The 16,867-nt window shown below is 36.3% G+C and overlaps 1 protein-coding gene across 1 annotated transcript in view; it reads left to right on the forward strand.

The window, feature by feature from the left end:
- The window catches only part of GUCY1B1 (guanylate cyclase 1 soluble subunit beta 1), a 48,518-nt gene extending 38,541 nt beyond the window's left edge, over positions 1-9,977 (forward strand). The window contains exons 9-14 of the mRNA XM_008000082.3: positions 1,727-1,924; positions 4,352-4,589; positions 5,682-5,822; positions 6,649-6,803; positions 7,159-7,285; positions 8,771-9,977. Coding sequence (XP_007998273.1) covers positions 1,727-1,924; positions 4,352-4,589; positions 5,682-5,822; positions 6,649-6,803; positions 7,159-7,285; positions 8,771-8,794 — 883 coding nt within the window. The 3' untranslated portion in view covers positions 8,795-9,977. The remainder of the gene's footprint in view (positions 1-1,726; positions 1,925-4,351; positions 4,590-5,681; positions 5,823-6,648; positions 6,804-7,158; positions 7,286-8,770) is intronic.
- Positions 9,978-16,867: the final 6,890 nt, after the last annotated feature.

The following is a 16,867-nucleotide window of genomic DNA, read 5'->3' on the forward strand; positions in this document are numbered from 1 at the left end:
CTCACACTACATAAATGAAAGATCAATTAAAAGTAGTTTTACTTGTAAAATAATTCTAAGATGATTCGTTTAAATTTAGAAAAATCTTAATGGTTCATTAACATAATGATACAGGACATTTTGAGAACCATGAGACCTTTATGATGGAAGTTTTGTATCTCAGTATGAACATTCTTAACCATTCATTTTTGAACTTACAGTCATGTTTTTTCTCTGCTCCTAGGCAGGTCTGGTATAGCTTTGGCCGATGATCTGGCCTCTGTCTAGATGTATCTTTTTCTGCTAGTGGACTTACATATCCATTTTAACAAAATTAAAAGATATCGTGTATTTCATTAGTAAAATCTTTCATTCTTTTATTTTCTTTATAAGTATGCTAATTTTTCCTTTGCTTTTTGAACATTGCTGCTGAGAATGTATTGCATTAATCCAAAATTCTGCAAAGTCACCCCTTTTGAAGAATTTTGGATAAGATTAATTCAAAATTCTTCAAATTATTAATCCCAGATTCTCCAAAGTCGTAACTAGATTTTTTCATTTTAGAGTAATTATTATTCTCAGTGGCCAGAAGTAATGCCATTGCATTAAGAAACTTCAAGCCAAAGATATAACCTCATGTCATTTTAACCAATTAGTTTTGTTGTTGTTGTTGTTGCTGTTGTTGTTGTTGCTGTTGTTGTTGTTGTTGTTGTTGTTGTTGTTTGAGATGGAGTCTCGCTCTGTTGCTGTGTCTAGAATGCAGTGGCATGATCTCGGCTCACTGCAGCCTCCTGCTCCTGGGTTCAAGCAATTCTCCTGCCTCAGCCTCCCGAGTAGCTGGGACTACAGGCATGAGCCACCACAGCCAGCTCATTTTTGTACTTTTGGTAGAGACGTGTTTCCTCATGTTAGCCAGGCTGATCTTGAACTCCTGGCCTCAAGTGATCTGCCCAACTCAACCTCCCAAAGTCCTGGGATTACAGGTGTGAGCCACTGTGCCCAGCCTCAAAGAGTACATTTTTAAAAAGCAGTTAACTTTTTACTTGTCAGATCATCACTGAAATAATAAACATTATTATATTGTTGGAAAAATGACACAAGTTACAATGATGATGCATACAATTCAGCAAGATTGAATAATATTTCAAATAAATGAGAAAAATTTGTCAAAGGAAAAGAAGACATGAGAGCCAGAAGTAAGAACGACACATAGTCTTAGATACATAAATTACATGCTGAGGATGGGTCATAAACGTGGTTGGGAATTTTTACTCATTGTTTCCAGAAGGAAAAAATAACCAGTTACAAGATTCATAGAATACAGAAAGCAAAATGAAATACTTAATCAAAAGAAGCACTATTATTCTTGAGAAAGTGCATAAAGATAGATTTTTTTCCTCTCCTTATAATGAGAAAAATTTTGAGAATAATAAATTACACACTGTATTAAATACCTCAACATTTATCACAGAGATGTTTTCTCCAGGATCGTTTCAATTTAGACTGATGGCACCAAAAAGTACAGCCTGGCAAAAATGCATCTCAAGTTCACAGTTTTTTGGTAGATGTTTAAATATCTAAGAGAATACACTCACATACTTCGTTCGATTCTCCATAATTTGATTGTCTTCAGCCTGATGTTTTGAATGGTAGGAGGTGGCAGGATCAGAGTCCTTGACAGAAATCAGGGTTGCATTGTCGTGTGTATATGTTGAGAATGATCTTGCCTCATTTCTTCCTATGACAGTGTCATGAACCTGGACGATTTGACAAGGAGAGGGCTGTATCTAAGTGACATCCCTCTGCATGATGCCACGCGCGATCTCGTTCTTTTGGGAGAACAATTTAGAGAAGAATACAAACTCACCCAAGAACTGGAAATCCTCACTGACAGGCTACAGCTCACATTAAGAGCCCTGGAAGATGAAAAGAAAAAGACAGACACGTAAGAATGTAACGCTTAGGGCACTACTGTTATTCATAACATATGGTGACTCTACTATATTTACGATTGGGAACCAGACTGAAAAGCCATGTGACCTGTAATAGCTCTGGTGTAGTGAATAAAATCTTTCACATTGCTTTTAAAAAGAAATTATGCTTAAGGAAATAAACCAGTCTTAATGGTAGTGGAAATATGTCTTCTATTTTTAGAAGCCAAGTTGAAATAATATATGCCAAAATATCTTTTGGAAAATGATGAGAATAACTCAAATTCAAATTTAGTTCAAAAATTAAAGTCTATTATTTATTCACGCATTCTTTCATACAAGAGTTACATATTGACCATCTTCAGTATGCTGGGGGCTGCCGCATGCAGAGAGCTGCTCTGCACAATGAACTTTTCATTGGCCATGTTAATTTTTTAAAATTAACTTTAAAATTAATTTAAAAATTTTTTTTAATTAATTTAAAAATGTTGAAAATTTTAAATTTTTAAAAATTTCTTTTCTGGGACCTTGAATTTAGGGTTAGAAAGAAATGAATCTGACAAATTGTAATATCATATGTAATGACAATAATTACATCTATAGTGACACACATTCGCAAAAATATCAAAATATAAAACATTTCTATGAGTGGTGGATTGAATTATGAAATATTGGGCAAGGACATGAAAGATAATACTTCATTTTCAAGAAATGTATTTAAGTAAGTACCTAGCATGCATACTATTTGGCCTTGCTTTCATACGCTAATTAAACTGACATTTATAAGCTATTTTACCCAGGTTCTTATGTGTTCATTTTTTAATGTTTATATAAACATTTTGTGGCGCTTCTAAGACCTTAGGACGAACGTTCAAAGTTTCATTGGTTTGTAGGTTTGAGTTACTCAGTATTCTCTTTTGGCTGTTTGTATTAGAAAATCATCTAGGTTTCATTTTTTTGTATTGTGACCCAATTTGCTAATATCTATATTCATGATAAATAGATAATAACCGTCACTATAAAGATTATAAACATATATAGATTATAAATATAGATTATATATATATAACTATGTATAAAGATTATAAAAAGAGATATATATATAAAAATATATCTTTTAAATTATGGCATATCCAAGATATTCTGTACTGAAAAAACTCTTAATTCACTGTTTTTCCTAAATTGTCAGCTTAAGCAGAGTATTAGCTTCTCTTCCCAGACCAGGAGTCGAAACCTGGGAGTTGCTGAGAGTTAAACAGTGGCCTTGTCTTTAATAAGAGTAGCTGATAAGAACTTATCATAGAATTACTTCTTTGTTTGGATTCCCCAAGGTGGGTTTCACATTCAGGAACTATTTGCACCATTTCTAGTTACTGTGCTTCAAAAATCCTTATATTATTTTTTAGATTATTAGATTTAGAATTTGGTTTTTGTAGATACTTGGGCTTCAAGGTGATGTCATTAGAAACCATTTACTATTGATTTTCTTTAAAGCTAAGTAGTTCCACTGTTCTTACTTACTATTCAAATATAGCTTTAATATTTTATAAAACATTCAGTGTTTAAAAGTTGAAAATGAAAGACTGGAGAAATTTTACTATGACTAGGAAAAATATTGAGAGCTCAGCTCCATTTTGCATATTTAAACTTCCCACATAGGCCCTTTTGCTCTAGAGCAAAAGGCAGGAAGAAAAGGGCAGGAAGGCCTCATTTCTTCCTCTCGAGTCTTCCAATCCAGAGCCCATAGGTCTAGTTTCTGCTTCTTTCCCTCTAAATTCATCAGCTGTCATCCTCCTCCTGTGTGCTCACATTTGTCCCTTAGCATAGTAGTAGTAGTATACTATGCTACCATAGTAGTCTCAGTTGTGCCTAAAGAAATAAAATATTTTATATTCTAGACCAACTTCCGCTGGTTTGATCAGTTTCTTCTATGGAGGAGTGAGGCATGAATGAGACTGGAGAGAAATTCTGCTTCTTTTAATATTACTTACCAAAAATAGAGAGATATTTCTTATTCTAAGAGGCAATCCTGTTTCTATCACTGTGCTATTCATACCATGTTTTAGGTGCTGGTAATGACAATCTTCATACTGTGACTATCACAATAGCAGGGTCAGAATACAGGACTACAAATGAAAACTTTGATTTTCTATTACCAGTCTTTTTGTTTTGTCTGTTTGCTTGGCTTATTTTGATTTGGTTTGAACTAGTTTGGGCTTGCGGATGTTTTATGTGATTAGAATGAACAAATAATTTTTTTTTTCTGTAAGTCCTTGCTTATAAATACGGCTAATATTTGATGCTAATTTTAGAGGATGTCCTGCTAGAATCCAGGCCTTTAAAGTACAAATGACATTGATGCTATGTGAAAGGGACAGCAGAAGCACTAAGGGCTTTCCCAGCATTTCTTACAGTGGCTTTCTCCTGATTCCACTGAACAGATTGCTGTATTCTGTCCTTCCTCCATCTGTTGCCAATGAGCTGCGGCACAAGCGTCCAGTGCCTGCCAAAAGATATGACAATGTGACCATCCTCTTCAGTGGCATTGTGGGCTTCAATGCTTTCTGTAGCAAACATGCATCTGGAGAAGGGGCCATGAAGATCGTAAACCTTCTCAACGACCTCTACACCAGATTTGACACACTGACTGATTCCCGGAAAAACCCATTTGTTTATAAGGCAAGTCTTCATTATCGCTGACTGCAGAGCTATCCGGAGGCTGGCGTGCTGAGCCTCCCCTCCAGAGGCCATGCCATCACAGTTCTCTGACTCCAGCACTGCAGCCTTGAGTACAGTGAGCCTCCGTGTATTCACTCTTTACCATTTTCTTAAATAATTGACTTTTGTTATAAAACTGTCTCTTCCTTGTAACCACAATGAATGTTTCATGGAGTGGGTGATTGCCTGGTTAAAATGAAATGTTCACCATCTTATTTGCACTTAGGCTAACAAATCTGGACAGGCTGTTTATCGCATTTAGTATAAACATAGCATTCAGTTTAGTGCTCTGCAAGAGACATTTTTACTGAGATATATAAGTCATGGAGCGTGAGAGGGACTTAGATTTGCGTTTAGATAACATCAACTTGAAGAAGATAAACATTTATAAAGCGTTTTTACCCTTTGTTTCATTTAGAAATAAATATAATATTGGAAAAAAGAAGTCAGTGGAATATTGCTGCATAAAGGCAAGAATGTTAAGTAAACCATCCCTAGGTATCTGGGGTAATATAACTACACAAAGACTATTTATTTTATAGTCATTTTCTGAGGTACACTGTAGCATGTGGTGAGCACATCATAAAAATAAATGATTGACAGAGCGAGACTCCGTCTCAAAAAAAAAATAATAAAAAAATAAAACAAAATAAAAATAAATGATTAATGACCATGATAAATCACTGAACTTCAAATGGTGGCTCTCCATGCCATCAAGCCATCGCTGTTTTAGGGAGAAATGTAAAAAATTATTCTTCTGAATTATAAGGTGATCTGAGGTGAGAAATTAATTGCTTACTAAAGCAAAAATAATTCTATGTCTGTACCTGCCCATCATCAAAGACCCCAAGTGTCTGTCATGTGTGTAAATTATAAGTAATTCAAGATTTCATTTTGCTGGAGTTGAATGTATTAGAAATTCTAAGAGACTTAAAGAGGGAGGGAAGCTTAAAGTTGTTGGTAGCCTTGAAAAAATATGGTTTTTATTAGGGTAACACATGAAACAGTCTTTTTTATGCTAACGAGTGAACATCTAAATATATGTACTGTTAGGTGGAGACTGTTGGTGACAAGTATATGACAGTGAGTGGTTTGCCAGAGCCATGCATTCACCATGCACGATCCATCTGCCACCTGGCCTTGGACATGATGGAAATTGCTGGCCAGGTTCAAGTAGATGGGGAATCTGTTCAGGTGAGTAAATGAAGTAGATATCGTAATAATGGTGTATAAACCTTTTCGGACAATTGATTCATATTGCTGACCAGAAAATCATTTATGTGTATAAAGAAGGGTGTCTTGACAACAAAAGCTATAGTATTTCATTCAGCCCACTGTACTACATTATTTCATAGACATAGAGATTTGTCTACCTGTTTGAAATTGTCTAGTCCGTTTCATGTACTGAAAATCATGGGGATGAGAAAAAAATCTCTTGTACCTTCTAGTTTGTTTTTAAAAAATCTCTTTCATGTCTCATATAAGTTACTAGATTCGCATCTTTGAAATCTTCAGATTTCAAATGTTTCTCTTGAGACAGGATATTTCTCTGGGGAGACAGATTTCGTGGAGGACTTTTGAAGTTGTCGGTAATATGCTTGAAATTCTTATAGAGATCTCTTATGATGTTATATGATGACTCTACATTATTCTGTAATATAAAGTAAGCAAAACTTCATGTGTTACAGGAACAGAAAACCAAACACCGCATGTTCTCACTCATAAGTTGGAGCTGAACAATGAGAACACATGGACACAGGGAGGGGAACATCACACACCGGGGCCTGTTGGGGGGTTGGGGGCAAGGGGAGGGAGAGCATTAGGACAAATACCTAATGCATGCGGGGCTTAAAACCTAGATAATGGGTTGATAGGTACGACAAACCACCATGGCACGTATATACCTGTGTAACAAACCTGCACATTATGTACATGTATGCCAGAACTTAAAGTAAAATTTTTTTAAAAATTCATGTGTTAGTGATCAAAGTGATTGAAGCAAAGCTTGCTTTTTTTACAGATAACAATAGGGATACACACTGGAGAGGTAGTTACAGGTGTCATAGGACAGCGGATGCCTCGATACTGTCTTTTTGGAAATACCGTCAACCTCACAAGCCGAACAGAAACCACAGGAGAAAAGGGAAAAATAAATGTGTCTGAATATACATACAGGTGAGAGAAAATGTCTTGGTATTTACTGATTTGCAAAGAAATTGTGTCTTTGCATGTGGTTTAATTCTCTAAGAGATTTCATTGCTTTAACAGAGTTATCACCACCACTCTTCCCTACCGCTTATAGAATTGTTTATTTTTTTATTTGAGAAGATTGTGCATTATTTCCATTTTATATGATTTCACATCATCTTAGGAAATCCTGATATGATCATTGTTTCTAAAACTTCGAGCTACCTTTCAGTACAACTTCAGCATTTGTTCTTGCCATCTCAGTTTATAATATGGTACATGTCACCTTCTCCATAAAACTTTTGTATGCTTCTCTCTCTACTCCCCTTCCCTTGTCTTTTAGATGTCTTATGTCTCCAGAAAATTCAGATCCACAATTCCATTTGGAGCACAGAGGCCCAGTGTCCATGAAGGGCAAAAAAGAACCAATGCAAGTTTGGTTTCTATCCAGAAAAAATACAGGAACAGAGGTATGAATAATCAAAGTGTAATTTGTGTACTTAAGACACAGTGTAAGTATGGAAAACTAAAGTGTAATCGCTGAAAATGTATTTCATTTGAAAAGAATTCTTGCTAACAGAAATTCACTTTTAAGTAAAGCAGGGGAAATAACTGAACATTAATGAGCCAGTTACAATGATAAGTACTTTTTAGGGGATACTTTAGTGACTTTTGTCCTCTAATGAAATGAACCCAACGGACTGGATTGAGAAGGCCGCTTTTTTCTCGCTGTTGTGGTTGTTTTGTTCTTCCTCTGTAGTCTGGTTCAAAGATAAGTGGGCTGTGAGGGGCTCCCCTGACCCTTCTTTTCCTCAACTCTCTAAGTTGGCTCTGAGATCACCAGCGTCATTAAATAAAGGCAGTAGTTCATGGGAGGTTTCCTAACCATGAAGCTTAAGATCCTTTTAAGGGCCAGGCTATCTTTCTATGGAGTGATTGGGGAATTTTGGAAATCTTAGTCCCTCATGTGTGTTTCTCCTAGATGGACGAGTGATTTTTAACTTGCTAGAATCCGGTTACTTCCTTATGGAAGATTTAAGTTCTTTCTAGTACTGTGGTTATACTCCAGACAGAGCCCATGTGCTGGAATGGACTTCAGAACAGTGGCACATCCAAAGTGGAATCACACCTCTCATAGAGGCCTTGCGCACACTAAGATCATGGCTGGCCTCTTCCTAGCCTTTTGTAAAGTGTGGCATCAGAAGGAGGTTTGATACTTTGTTACCCTGTTGATGTGTTGTTTCTTCATGGGGGATAAGACTACATGCTCGGCCGGGCGCGGTGGCTCAAGCCTGTAATCCCAGCACTTTGGGAGGCCGAGGCGGGTGGATCACGAGGTCAGGAGATCGAGACCATCCTGGCTAACACCGTGAAACCCCGTCTCTACTAAAAATACAAAAAACTAGCCGGGCGTGGTGGCGGGCGCCTGTAGTCCCAGCTACTCGGAGGCTGAGGCAGGAGAATGGCGTAAAACCCGGGAGGCGGAGCTTGCAGTGAGCCGAGATCGCGCCACTGCACTCCAGCCTGGGTGACACAGCGAGACTCTGTCTCAAAAAAATAAAAAATAAAAAAAAAAGACTACATGCTCATATTTCTCTTTTGGTACGTACACATTCTCTAAAAATGCTTTTAGAGCATAGCAACTTCTAAAGGGAATAGAATGCCAGGGTTGGAAATATTTATCTTCTTTCACCTGGTTTAACATTAAATCATTTTCCTATGAGGTGGAAATGCTTATTGATGTTCTTCTGATAAACTAAACCATAACTACCTCAAACATTGGTCATCTTAGTCATGTGGTCCTGTTTTCCCCAGAATTATGGTGGGAAATGATTTACAGAAACAGTAGATGTGAACGTGGATCACACTCTCGTAAAGAGAAAAATATATTTAATTGATTTTATAAACTTCATTATCACTGTAAATCAATCCCTCTTTTCTTCTGCCTTTTTAAGGAAACAAAGCAGGATGATGACTGAATCTTGGATTACGGGGTGAAGAGGAGCGCAGACTAGGTTCTAGTTTTCTCCTAACACATGCCAAGCCCAGGAGCAGTTCTTCCTTACGGATAAAGATTTTCTTTTGTCCTTGTCAATTACCCCAAGCCTTTCTTCTAGGTATATCTCTCACTATCCGTTCTTCAACTTTAGCTCTGCTTTTTATTTTTTTTTTAGGCTTTAATATATTATCTAAAGTTTGACTTTTGATGTGGATGATGTGAGCTTCATGTGTCTTAAAATCTACTACAAGCATTACCTAGCATGGTGATCTGCAAGTAGTGGGCACCCAATGAATATTTGTTGAATTTAGTTAAATGAAACTGAACAGTATTTGACCATGTGTATATTTATATCATGGTTTACCAAATCTGTTTAGTGCTCCATATATATGTATATGTATATTTTAATGACTATAATATGTAATAAAGTTTATATCATGTTGGTGTATATCATTATAGAAATCATTTTCTAAAGGAGTGAATTCTAAGTTTTAGGGGAAAAATGCAATTTATTTTCAGACTCCCAAAGTAAGAATTAATATATCATGCTAAGAAAATAGTGACTATTTTGAAGTATACTTTCCTTTTGGAAATATAGAACACCCGTTTCTGTTATTAAAGTATTTGGTTACTAATTCAAATCATGTGGCAATTATAATTCTTCTAAAACGCTATCATTTGTAACTGTATCCCCTGTATTAAATCTCATTAACCACAGGCGGCTGTTACAGAAAGCTGCATTGTTTCACATTGAACTGTTACATTAGTTCAGGCTAAATGTTGGGAGCTCCAACCACATGCAAGAATAAATCTGGAAACACACTGCTGGGATACTGCTGTTAGAACCCTTCTTGGTTTTGTATTCCCAGCAATGAGCTCCCTTTCCTTAGCTTAGAAGAATGTGATTATATCCAGGACATCATGTTCAGAAAATTTTAGTTTAATTTCAGCATAGAATGCATTACTATTGGAATAATTGGCCTCTAGTTCTTAAATGTCTCTGATAACTTATTAATATCTATCTTTATAAAATAGAGTGCAACTACTTTTGTGTAAAAATGTTTGCCTTTAAATTTAGTATTTCATATCAGCACCTCGATATATGTATAAATGTTCCATGTTAATGTGTAAAAGAATCTGTAATAAATTATTTTTTTCACTTGTCTCTATACACTTTTTATTTCAATAAAAATGAGATTAACATCATTTTTCATTTTATTAATGCCACTGTTTTGTAAACACATTTTATAATTTTGCCTAGTTGCTACCATTATAAATTTTCACTGACTCCTCATAGACAGCATATTCTTAAATGCTGTATTTCTTTTTAATACCAACAAAGTGACAGGAAGTAAAGACTGGACATGGAAGGGGAAACAGTTAAATATGGAATGTCATCAGCTTACTTAAAGAGCTCTGAATCATTTAGGGATGATAGACATGTATAGAAGTAATGAAAATATGCGATATACATAATGAAGAAATATATTCAAATACAGAAATAATACTTAGAGAAAGAGTAACTTGAGAGAAAAGGGGTGAAGTGGGGACAGTTATTATGCCTATTTTGGGGGGAGATTTAGGAATACTCAGAAACTACAATGACACTGACATCTTTCCAGAATCCTACATATATTTATTTAGCATCTATTTTTGGTCAGCACTGCTCAAGATGTTTCAGATGTGTCATTGAACCAGCCTTATCTGCTAATTATTACCTTTGTAATTCTATGCTTTACTCTATCTGAATACCCTCTACCCACACCCTGCTGCAAACTCATTTCTTGCTAAGACTCAGCTCAATATCCTCTTATTGGAAATGTCCCTGTTAGGCAAGTTTAGCTTCCCCTATTGTCCCAGGATCTTTACAATGGTTCATACATAATCTGTTTATGTATAAGATTCCTTATTAGGCTTTAAGTTTCTTATGGCTAAAATAGTTCCTCTTTCCCCAGATATTCCTTGAACCTTCCACAAAATAGTCACTTGACAAATATTTGTTGAACAAAGGAATGGAGGGAGCAGCCTCTTTGAGCAGTGGGGCTAGAAGCCAGATTTGAAGGGAATGAGGAATAATAAACGAGACTGTAGAAAAGAGGAGGCACAAAAATGGCACTGCTAAATTTGTGCTTAGAGAAAATCATGCTGACGTTGGTGCAGGGGTTGATTTAGAGGGAAAGAGCCTGGTTTAAGGGTGGTATTAGGAGGCTACTGTACTTCATACATAGGCTTGCTTTAAGGTGATGGCAGGACAGGAGACTAATTGAAGAGCAGTCAAGATTCACATTAAAAGTGCATAATAACGCACAGGCCAAAGGGGATGAGAAGAAGGTTAGGGCCAAGTAGAAAGCTTCTGGCTTGCTTAGTGGGTAGTTTATGTTTCCATTACATGTGGTGGAGGATATAGAAAGGTAACTGAGCTTAGAGGAAAGGTGTCTAATATTAGGCATGGCTTTGACGCTCTGACGAACACATTTTTAAAAAACAATTATTTTCAAGTAGCATTAATGTGTGGAGAGAATAGAACTTCGTTTTTTCAAGTTGGGCCAAACTGCTTTGAATTTCCAAACAACCTGTTACTAGCTCCATGATATTGGTAAAGTCATTTAACCTTTGTGTAACCTGGTTAGGTCATTGTAAAAACAGAGATTATAATAACCACTCACTAGAGTTGTTGGCAGATCTAACCGAAATACAAAGAAATCAGAGGAGTTGGAACTTTGGCTTGCCATTTCAGGAAGACTAAAAGGTAATCTAAGAAATGCAAATTTACAAATCATTGATAATAGATATTGTTATAGTTGAATCATGGACAGCACATGTCATGAAAAAACAGGAGGGTCAACAAGAAAAATCAATGAACACATTTATCTTTGCCAATTATTGAAACAAACCCAATGAAAACCATGAAAAAATTAGAACCAAATGTTGTGAAACGATAACAGTTTATCAGTCTGAACTGAACTGTTTTAAACTTTAACAATTAAATACCAATTTAAACATATATATTTTTAATTATATAAGTTATATACTATATATTTATGTATATAGCATATATTTATTATATTGTAGATTATATATATTATATGTATTTCAGTACTAATTCACTATTTCACTTGGTTTAAATCTGTATTTAATTCACCAAATGATGTGTTCTATCTCCTTTGTCATTGAAGGGAAAAATAATTTGCTTACCTTCCTCATAGGTTTCTTTCTTTCTTTTTTTTTGTTTTTTGTTTTTTTTGTACCACCCTCACTAATGGCTTATAGAACCTCTAGAGGGCAGCAAAGAATGCTGTTTGTAATTGAAATCTGAAAAAGAATTGAAAGGACACAGATTCTCTCACCGGAGAGAGTTCATCTTGTCTCCCAACAGTCACTTCCTGTGTGCAACCTTGAATTCACTCCTTCTACTCTTTCTCAAGTTCAAAGGAATATAATAAAAGTAATTATTTCTACTCATTGTGACTATTCGTATAGCATGAAATCTATCCACACATATCTTGTTCTGAAATGTCATCCAAGTATTTCCTGCTAATTCTGCAGGAAGGTAAAACATTTGCTAAAACAAGCAATTTATAATAGGAATAATAGTTTTGTACAATATTTTTAGGAGCAAACTAAGTTGCTTGTAGCTCATGTTAAAAGTTATTAAATACAAATAGCATACTATTTACTTACAAGGATAAAATTGGAAAAAAAAATTATTTTACATTAATAAAAAATGCTTTTGTGATTCTTCCTTGCTACTTATACCATATCAGAGAGGAGAAATATAGTGTAAATTAATAAAACAAAATTTAACAAAAAAACAAAACACTGTACAGAGAATCAAGAGCCTGAGTCCAATTCTGGTAAGGAAATATTGTGGCCTTTACAAGTCACTTAACTTTACAACTCAGTTACCTCATCTGAAAAAAAGGCGCTGGTTAAGGTGATATCCAAAGCATATTATTGCTCAAAATTCCATCATTTTGTTGGTAAGAATTCCAGGGTTTTTGTGTCAGAAGCATTCTAACCAAAGGGACTCCATCTTTACACAGGGTAGGTAAAATGAGGCTGAGACCTGCTGGGCTGCATTCCCAGAACGTTGGGCATTCTTAGTCACAGAATGTCTACAGTGAACGGAATAGGTTAATAATGTTTACCGAACAGACCCAGGACTTAACAGACCCAGGAAATGTCCAGGTGTCCCAATATCTTAGGAACAAATGTATTCTTAATCTAAGAATATATTTTGCTTTAAAGATAATGCAGATTCTTGTAGAACAGTAGTTAAGCAAATACTCAGCTGATAAAACACCATGCGGTAAAGAAGCAGGCCGAAACCCACCAAAACCAAGATGGCAGTGAAAGCCACCTCTGGTCATCTTCACTGCTCATTATATGCCAATTATAATAAATTAGCAGCTTAAAAGACGCTCCCACTAGCCCCATGGCAGTTTACAAATGCCATGGCATCATCAGAAGTTACTCTATCTTGTCTGAAAGGGGGAGTAACTCTCAGTCCTTGGAATTCTCCACTCCTTTCCTGGAAAATTCATGACTATTCCACTCCTTGTTTAGCATTTAATCAAGAAATAACCATAAGTTTACTCAGTCCAGCAGTCATGCCACTGCTATGGAGTAGCCATTCTTTTACTCCTTTACTTTCTTAATAAACTTGTTTTCAATGTACTCTGTGAACTCGCCTCAGATTCTTTCTTGGACAGTATTCAAGAACTCTCTCTTATGGTCTGGATCAGTACCCTTTTCCAGTAACTCTCGTGCTAGGACTTTGGCCTGAACCTTTTGGGAATACAATCTAAAGTTTTGACGATCTAGTAGTGTTGAGTAGATCAACTGAAAGACTGGAAAGCTAACTTCGAAGAAATAAACAAATCTGAGGTAAACACCTGGTGAGGACTTTTGAATCCAAGCTAAAATAAAAATGACTAAGGTCCTGATTAGTGTATGAGAGTATTAATGTATGTATTTCTCTAAAAGTGTGCCCTTTAATATTTAATTATATTAGCTAAATTTAAGTGTTTAATAAACAGTCACATTTTTGATGACCTGAAAACGAGGAGAGAATATATGTCTCTATTTCAATTATATGTCTTCACACAATTGCTGTAATACAGTTTATCCCAAATAGGACTTAAATATAGGAGCCGGCCATGGTGGTTCATGTCTGTAAACCAGCACTTTAGGAGGCCAAGGCAGGTGAATCACTTGAGGTCGGGAGTTTGAGACCAGCCTAGCCAACATGGTGAAAACCTGTCTCTACTGAAAATACAAAAATTAGCTGGGTGTTGTGGTGGGCACCTGTAATCCCAGATACTTGGGAGGCTGAGGCAGGACAATCAGTTGACCCTGGGAGGTGGAGCTGCAGTGAGCCGAGATCACCACTGCACCCCACCTAGGCGTCAGAGCAAGAATCTGTCTCCAAAAAAAAAATACAGATAGGAAGTGTCAGTGAGTATTACATACAGATTGGGGTTTTTAAAATGTTATTGTTATGAAATATATTTCTCAATTATGTAAAGTAGTGACCACAGTTGCCTACCAAACAGTTTTAGATCATTGGGGGAAAGGAGTCACATAAAAATAAAGTATTAACTTGGAAAGCGCTTTTAAACTGTTGTAAATACTGCCCCTTTTGTGGTTTTCTGCATCACATGAATAAATTCCAATATATTAACAATTTTTATACACCCATGAATATAATACCATCATATCATTCTGGACAAAAACAGCACTTAATCTGACACTGTGACTACATATAGTTTTGGATGTACTAGTACAAATAACGAAATCAAAGACATTTTGTTTATTTTTATGTAAAAATCATTACAGTCTAAGGCAGGCATGAGTGAAACCAGCCACTGGGTCCTCTGCTCCCGGACAACTGGGCTCTGAAGAGGAGGGGCCAGGGGAGTCTCTGAGAAGTTTGTGTCCTGGAATCCGAGACAAGGTGAAGGCAGGACCTAAAGAAAATACAAGTCTCAGGAAATATGTAGATTTCAAATTGATCTGACAAGAAACCCTAGTGGTCTATCCAAAGAAGCCAGTAGCCAGAAGAAGGATTACAGGAGGAAGCATTTTGAAGTTAATTGTGTCTGCCATTGAAAGCCTTTTGCACAGTGCTAGTTCGTATGTGCAGTGATGCTTTTGGCACCTATTTAATAATTGTATATCCTCAATTGTAAGTATTGGACAGGATATTGAATAATACGTAGTTGCAGTTCCTTAATATATTAGTATAACTATTTTTTCCTCTAAAGCACGGTGTTTTTCAGTCTGTTTAGAAAACTGGCCGGGCGCGGTGGCTCAAGCCTGTAATCCCAGCACTTTGGGAGGCCGAGACGGGCGGAGCACGAGGTCAGGAGATCGAGACCATCCCGGCTAACCCGGTGAAACCCCGTCTCTACTAAAAAATACAAAAAACTAGCCGGGCGAGGTGGCGGGCGCCTGTAGTCCCAGGTACTCGGGAGGCTGAGGCAGGAGAATGGCGTAAACCCGGGAGGCGGAGCTTGCAGTGAGCTGAGATCGCACCACTGCACTCCAACCTGGGCGACAGAGCGAGACTCCGTCTCAAAAAAAAAAAAAAAGAAAAAGAAAAAGAAAGAAAGAAAACTGCCAGGTGTGGTGGCTCATGCCTGTAATCCCAACACTTTGGGAGGCGAAGGCAGGCGTATCACAAGGTCAGGAGTTTGAGACCAGCCTGACCAACACAGCGAAACCCCGTCTATACTAAAAATACAAAAATTAGCCGAGCATGGTGGCACACGCCTGTAATCCAAGCTACTCAGGAGACTGAGGCAGGAGAATCACGTGAACCCCGGAGGTGGAGATTGCAGTGAGGTGAGATGGCGCCACTGCATTCCAGCCTGGGCGACAGAGCGAGACTCCATCTCAAAAAACAAAAACAAAAACAAAAACAAAAAAACTGCAAGGGTTGTGTCTAACAGCATGGTCTAATGGCAATACAATGTGAGACCCAAATATAAGTCACATATGACATGTGGATTTTTAAATTTAAAGATTTCTAGGCGCCACACTTCAAAAAGTAGAAAGAAACCAGTGAAATTGACTTTAATAATATGTTTTATTTAACCCAGTATAAGCAAAATATTATCATTTCAACATGTAATACATTTAAAATCATTAATTAATATTTAAAATCAGTGTGTATTTTAAAATCAGTGTGTATTTATACACTTTAAAATCAGTGTGTATTTTACATTTTACAGACCAGACGCATTTCAAGTGCCCAGTGGTCTCATGAAGCTAGTGGCAATCATATTGGACAGTGCAGGTCTAGATATGCACGTTATTGATTGGATCTTTCATCCAAAACAATCATCTTAGATACTTGATTGTTTTGTTTCCTTCTTACCAGAAAATTGGATCAACCTTGTTATTTATAAAAACAAAACAAATAGCGAAGGAGTTGAAGTGGTCATTAAATTCAGGAAAAAGAGTATAGGCAGGTTTATACTTTTTCTTCTGATTTATAAGATGTAGTTTTGAATAGATGTTTCTTTTGAACTTTAACATTCTATATAATACAACATAATATAAATGGTGATAAAAAGAGTAATAAAGGAAAATGAGTTCTATATGAGGTATTTCTCGAATAACATTTACAGAAAAGAAAGTGTACTATTTTATAAGTTGTACTATTTTATAAGTTGCTAACATTAGCAACTTCACGATTTAAGATGATTAAGGATCTTACATTTTCACCTGACAATTCTTTTGCAGTCTTTTAATAAGAAGCAATTATAAAGCACTAAGAAGTACCTATTATCTTTTGACAAAGTTAAGGCTCTTTATAAAGATCTAGTTCATCAGTCAGTTACCACCCACATCATATTTCTTTTTTTCATTTGTATTCCTGTTAAAGGTTGTTCTTTCCCTATCAACCCAACTTACTCTTTTTGCACTTGACAGTAATATTACCGAAGTATTAACTAAAAAGAATTATGCAAAAGGTGACTAACAAAAAGTTTGTACCCTTGAATACACATGAACAATTTTTACTTGATTCGTGCTCAGTGAAGTGTAT

This window comes from Chlorocebus sabaeus, chromosome 7 (assembly GCF_047675955.1).
Source record: "Chlorocebus sabaeus isolate Y175 chromosome 7, mChlSab1.0.hap1, whole genome shotgun sequence".
Lineage (NCBI taxonomy): Eukaryota > Metazoa > Chordata > Mammalia > Primates > Cercopithecidae > Chlorocebus > Chlorocebus sabaeus.